Source organism: Amaranthus tricolor, chromosome 2 (assembly GCF_026212465.1).
Source record: "Amaranthus tricolor cultivar Red isolate AtriRed21 chromosome 2, ASM2621246v1, whole genome shotgun sequence".
Taxonomy (NCBI): Eukaryota; Viridiplantae; Streptophyta; class Magnoliopsida; order Caryophyllales; family Amaranthaceae; genus Amaranthus; species Amaranthus tricolor.
Window position 1 is genome coordinate 13,615,535 of NC_080048.1, and position 7,018 is coordinate 13,622,552.

The 7,018-nt window shown below is 32.1% G+C and overlaps 1 protein-coding gene across 1 annotated transcript in view; it reads right to left on the reverse strand.

Moving 5' to 3' along the window:
- Positions 1–1,279: 1,279 nt before the first annotated feature.
- The window catches only part of LOC130804869 (cytochrome P450 CYP72A219-like), a 16,067-nt gene continuing 10,328 nt past the window's right edge, over positions 1,280–7,018 (reverse strand). Inside the window, exons 4-5 of the mRNA XM_057669502.1 lie at positions 2,725–3,100; positions 1,280–2,173 (exon numbers count right to left, since the gene is read on the reverse strand). Coding sequence (XP_057525485.1) covers positions 1,739–2,173; positions 2,725–3,100 — 811 coding nt within the window. The 3' untranslated portion in view covers positions 1,280–1,738. The remainder of the gene's footprint in view (positions 2,174–2,724; positions 3,101–7,018) is intronic.

The following is a 7,018-nucleotide window of genomic DNA, read 5'->3' on the forward strand; positions in this document are numbered from 1 at the left end:
TCAAACTCCAATATTTCCAAGATCGAGTGTATGAAGTTTTAGTGACAAACAAATTACGCTATCAATAATATCGATGTTTGTAGGAGAAAATAAAGCAATAAAATGACACAAAGATTTAACGAGGTTCACCCAACTAAGGCTACGTCCTCCGGTGTGTAGTATCTCTTATATTATCAAAAAGGAGTTCAAAGAACTCTCAAATATGGAGAATTACAATAGAGAAGAGATATAGGCTAGTGTTTGGCTTGGGGTGTATTTTGTGGATGTCACAATGTGATTGAGAGCTCTCTATTTATAGGAGAGATCACACTAAGTTACATTAAGTATATTAAACCTATGAATAAATGATAATAAAACATCTCCAAGAACTTGAAGAGTCAAAAACAGCATCTTAGGAGCATCAGAAACATCGCTCGACCAAAGCAGGGGCTCGCTCGGTCGAGCGGCCTGGTCGAGCGGGATACAGGAAGTGTCTGTCTGCATTCTGTCTGCTCGCTCGACCCATCTTGATGCTCGCTCGGTCGAGTGAGCTGGTCGAGCGGCACTTTAGAAGGCTTCTGTCAGTAGTTGCTCGACCTTACATTGTAGAGCATCTTGAACTAAACCTTTGCAATTCTTCATTAAGTCTCATAACTCCCTTGATTAACTCATACTTCATTACCTCATTAATCCATACTTTAATCATCATAAACCACAATAATCAACTTAATACACCAACTTAACACATTCATGGGATTCCATCCCAAATGTCACATATGAATGCACCTTATCAAATGTGCACTCAAGTCACACCAATCACAACATCTTCCATCCTTAAAATAGAGACTTGGGATTTAAGTTGTGAAAACATGAAAATCTCTAGTAATTCCAATAAACATCAAACAGAGAAAGATCGAGTCGCTTCCGCATTACTAATTTACTATTACGTTTTATAAAGTAGATGAAAATATATAAAAATAAGATTGATGTTGACTCAAGAGCGACACAACCTGTGTTTTGGTGCCTTAAACACAATACAAGTTGCAAACTTTTCCTATGCACGATATGGCGTGTTTTACTCAACCCTAATTCAAACATGCTTAACACTTGCCCTATTTATAGTTTATACCATGAATTTAAAAAATCAATAAAAATCCAAGTTATTATGTATTTCAAAATGCATCATTTCTAATATTAGGTATTTGCTTGTTCTGATAATATTAACAAGCATGATAACAAATGCATATTATGCTTATAATCACTTAACATATTTCAATTATTTAAAATAAACTAAATTTTTTTAGCGATATAAATTGCATTTGCATTAATTTTAGATATTTTAAAAAACAACTAACAATATATATTATGTATTGCTTACATGGTATGAGTATTTATCTAATATAAAACCTCATACTGTATTTATTATATTTGCCAAAATACAAAAAAAACTAGTAATACTTACATATTGAGATGATAATACTCATATTTTTTGAATAGATAATACTCTGATATTGTACATGTAAAAGTTACAAATAGCCCATACTTATTTACATATCCTAACACATGTAGGCCAACATCAATAGTAAAAATAAAGCATCATATCATCATTATCAACGTACCAGTATGTCCTACCTATAGGATTTATGATTCGTGTCTCAGAAGAAAAAAAAAGGTGACCATTCATACCCATAAAAGAGGATGCGGCCAAAAAGTCTTATATATACCCAGTGTAATAAATAATAAAGCGCATATGAAGTATTTAAATAGGACGCAATATCAACTTAGCATCCCCATCCCGTTGAGGACGAAGTGTTCCACGATTTGTTGTAGGAGAGTGAAGATAAGATGGAGAAAGCTGAAAACAGAATCGTTGCAAAATCAAGGCCAATGCCATTTTAACTTCCATCATTGCAAAATTTGATCCAATGCAAGTGCGAGGCCCCCAACCAAATGCGAAAAAACACATACTTCCTTCGGTGGCCTTTAAAATTCCTTGTGAAAATCTTTCTGGATTAAATTGTTGTGCATCTTTACCCCAATACTTTTCGCTATGTTGAACTAAACTTATTAGTAGTTTTACTTGAACACCAGCTGGTAAAACCACATCTCCTACTTTTATGTCATGGATAACTTTTCGTGTTAATAAAGGGACTGGTGGATATAGACGTAGAACCTCGTAAATTATCATATTCACCTGAACAAAACATACATATAATATCATATATATACTTCTATCATTAGATACTCAAAAACAATCATATTTAATTATTTATAACCTTTGTAAATTAACCATGCATGTACAAAATTTAAAAAGGAATTAATAAGCATCAATATTATTTTTTTTAATTTTTATTGTACATATAAATACCTTTTTAAATCCATATAATAAACCATAACCCTGAGCATAAATACTTTTCAATCGTTATCAATCGAAGAAACAATTACATTATAATAAATTTATATTCTAAACTTATACATGTTGAAAATATTTGTTAGCACTATTTATAGACCAAAGGTCCTTGTTTTTACGATATACAGTTAAATATTGCAAATTCAAAAGCACGAGAAAGCTTTTAATGTTTTTCTTCGTTTATCTTTATTGAAATTGATATAATTTACTAAACTAAACATAAGAAACAACCTCTAATATCTAAATATTAAAAATGGGTAGTAGTAATGTAGTCTATTTTGATAAGGAAGGTACTCAAAAGACCCAAAAACAAAAGAAAATTGTAATACTAATACCTTTTTCAATTGGTTTAGTCCATCATGATTAGGTGTGTTATGGCCAAATGTGGCAAGAATCTCTTGTCGAGCTTGGTCTTGCCAATATTGGTGTTTGCTTAGCAAAACAAGGGCCCAAAGCAGCAAGGAAGAAGTAGTATCTTGTCCTGCTAGATAGAACATTTTACACTCTTCAATTATCTCTTTCATACCCAACTTCAATGTTTGTTCATTTTTTATTCCCTCTATGCTTGATTTGATCAGCAAACCCAACAAATCTTTATCTTTTTCTCCAATCTTCATTTCCCTTTTCCTATTTTCTATCATCTCTTTAAGCAATGACTCCATTTCTTTGATTATCTTTGTTGCTCTCCTGTTGGTTTTAGTTGGCAGAAACCTAGACACCAAATTAAAAGCTCAAAATTTAACATAAAGAGAGGTATTTTAAGATGAAGTTTATGGGTTAACAAAAACTCTAAATGTATTTGAAATAATAATTATGAAACAAATTAATAGATCAAATAATATAATATCTTTTGATGTGAGATTTGGTAATAACTTGCAAATTTCATGTTAAATTTGATGGGATCAACTATCAACTATAGTCTTGAAGTTTAATCATTTTAGAATAAACAGCATTAAAGTTCTATTTTACAAATAACAACTTTCAAATTATCAAACACAACATCGATACAGCCACTTCACCGGATGACCTGCTAAAGGACCATTGACCAAGGTAAAAAACGTTTAACATTCAATTAAATTTATTAATCTAACCTAATTCACCCAATTACCTCAATTAAACCCTTATTCCCCATCCTCTCTCTAACCCTCCCCAATCACCACAATCTCCCACCCCAACACCACCACCACTACCAAGAGCCTCCTTAAAATCTGACAAAACTCCATGTTTTTCAACTAACCCTCAAAATCTGACAAAACTCCATGTTTATTTCTTTGTCAAAGACAATTCATTTAACCAATTTATTGGCAATTAACATTGTGAAGAAGCACGATAAACAAGCAAAATTGGAAAAAGGTGGTGACGGAGAAGAAGTGAAGATCAAAGTTGTGACATTGAAAGCCATTGAAGCAACCTCTCAAACCTTCAAAGACTATGGTCAAGTCATTCAATCTTCTCTTGACAGTGAAGAGTTTGGACTGTATGATGCTAAGGTTAAGCTTTCCCGTGGGACTCCTGGCTCTTGTTTCTCTCTTCATTTCTAATCTATAGGGTTTTAGGCTTTTGGGTATTTTTAGTTTTTTTGATTACTTTTTTATTTCTTGTTTAAATTGCTGAATTTCCCCTGCTACAGTTCTTTCTTTGTTCTATTGTTGGGTATCTTGAAGTTTAAAAATCGGACAGATGTAGAATGTGAAGGATGAGAAAAGGAGGACAATGAGAAAGAATCGTCGTTTCGCCTCCACATCTTGTGCATCGCTTTCACTCCTGCATTTTTTGGTACTGGACTACTGGGTTTTAGATTGTATGGAAGTAATTGTTTCAAGACAAGGGAAAACAAACTTCGGTGGAAGTACAGCTGTTCAAATGTTACCCCACTCGAAAATCCGAACCGAAACCGAAAGTTAATCCGATCCGAAATATGTTTCTTTTTTAGTTTTATCGAACTGATATTATCCGAATAAAAGTTGCGCCCGAAAAGATTTACGACCGAAAATCGTAAAATCAAACCCGAACTACAATCGATTTTTATAACCAATATATAACCGTTAACTGATATTACCTGAACCTAATAGTTACCGACCCAAGTCATACCCGACCCGAATCATGCTCAAAACCGAACTTGATCCGGCTAAAACCCACTTAACCCGAACGGATTTTTAATCGAAATGTTGTAAACCTGAATCAATTTTTAATATAGAGGTATGATCGACTCATATTCAATCATCTTATCAGTTAATCTAATAAAGTAATAGAAATTTTAATAAATTAAATTTTATACATACATAGTTTTATATATTTAGAGTTAATAATCATTGGTCAATGTTTATTTAACTATTTTTAATCAATTTAGATGAAAAATGATAAAACTTTAATTTTAATTCACAGTCAAACAAGTAAAAGTAACAAAGTAATAATCACTAACTGATTTGCATTTTAACTATTTTGCCTTTACTAAGGGGAATCTTATCATCAATTAAAAAATGTCTAACAACTTAATCTGATATTGACTCGTTCTATAGTAATTAGTAATTCGTAGCCAAATTCTACTGGAAAACAATACCCGAACTCGATATGTACCCAGTAAAATCGAACCAATTATTAACCGATGACAGTTTGAGATCGATTGACTACTCGACACGAACTTCAACCGACACCGAACCGATGCTAACCCGATAGCACAAATAACTGATCTTCAACCGAACTGTGACTAACCGACCTGACCCGAGTGTGACCCGCCGTAACACGCATCCGAAAAATAACCGATCCGAAATACAACTAAACTGAATGACACCCGTCCGAAACCCACCTGATCACCCGAATGAACACCTCTAGGTGGAACGGGTGTTCAATAAATATTTTTTTTGATGGGTTGTGAAGACTCAACTCTTGTATGTGATGATATTCAAAACACATATTAAATTAAACAAATAAATTAAGTAATTATATCTAGTTGTTTAAATAAGTCTAAAATCATATTCGATATAAAGTGATTAATTGATAAATAATTTAAGTCCAAATATATGTTGAATTAAGTTTGAAATAAGATGATTAAGTTAAAACATCTTTATAGGAAAAGGTTAAATTTAGATGTTTGTTTTAATAAGTAATTACACATTTTATCATATAATTACACGTCTTATTACTTGATAATTTGAATGATTAATTTACTTGGTAAACAAGTTATTACAAATTATAGGTTTTCCTATAAGTATGGAGTTATTTTTTAGCTCACCTAAAAATAGGAAGAATAATTCAAATAAAACTTAAATCTAGGATCGTTATATGGCTTGTCTTTTTCGGTTCTTTTTGTTTGAATTATTTAATGTTCAATGCTTGGCATGAGTACTAACGTGGCAGCATATCAAAGAATTGAAAGAGCTAAAAATAGTATCAAAAACGTGTATTAAAGAAGTCTTAGTGGAGCATCAGATTTTACTTGTTGCCCAAGGTTTTGAAGACTGATTCAGATTAACCAGATTGGCGAAATTATAGGATGAAGTTTCCTTGGTTTGTAAGACTATGTTGAGGCGTAACATTTATATAAGAGGCTTCATTAAAGAATTAAGTGATTGCAACACTACTCACAAATTAGTTTTCTACTTACTTTGAGATTTAATATTCAATAAGTGTTGTAAACTTAGTTCATCTAACTCTTATATTTGTAATAGGATTTAGAGTTAAAGAGAGTTAGAATTTTAGTTATCATCTACGCCTAAAGCTTGGAATACTTTTTAAAGTATTCATTTTGTGTTCTCTTTTGTGAGATTGGGTTTAGTACTTTTATTAAGAAAACTTGTAAGACATTCTTCAATGGGAAGAACGTGGTGAGAGAAGATAGAGAGATGTTCTAAGTCATCTATAGTTTATTAATAAAAGGAGTTGAAACCTACGGGTTGGAAGAGAACCCAAAAGCGGGGAGTAGGCTATTGATAGCTGAACCTTGTTAACAAATCCATTGTTCTTATTTAAGTATATTTTCGCATTTAGTTCATAGATCTATTATTCAACCTAAAACAGTTTCACAAATCTGTTTTGAAAGATCTTTCAAGCTCTTGAGCTTACCTTTCAGAGAAAAATTTTAAACGGGCATACTCTCTATTCACCCCTCCTAGAGAGTATTTGATCTCCTATCAATATTTAGGTTATTATTAAGAAAGGGGTTTCAATGGTGGTGGTCATATTGGAGTGGGACAATGATGGTGATTGAGCAGGGTTATAGGGAGGTTGGGGAAGAAGGATTAAATTGGGGGTAATTGGGAAAATTAGGTTAGATTAATGAATTTAATTGAAATTCAAAAGTCATTTACATTGGTCAACGGGCATTTAGCAGGTGATCCGGTTAAATGGCTGTATCGATGCCGTATTTGGTAATTTGAAGGCTACTATTTGTAAAAAAAAATTTAAAAAAAAAAAAACTTTGACGCTGTTTATTCTAAAACGACTAAACTTCAAGTCTGTAGTTAGTAATTGATCCTATCAAATAATATAATTATTCAACTAAAAAAAAAGAAGGTAATATAATGAAGCTTATGTAATTCAAGGTTTAAAATATTTTCTAGTTTACCATTTATAATTGATTTATATCCTCACCGACAAAGGCCTTTAGGTGCTTGTTAATAAGATCTTTAT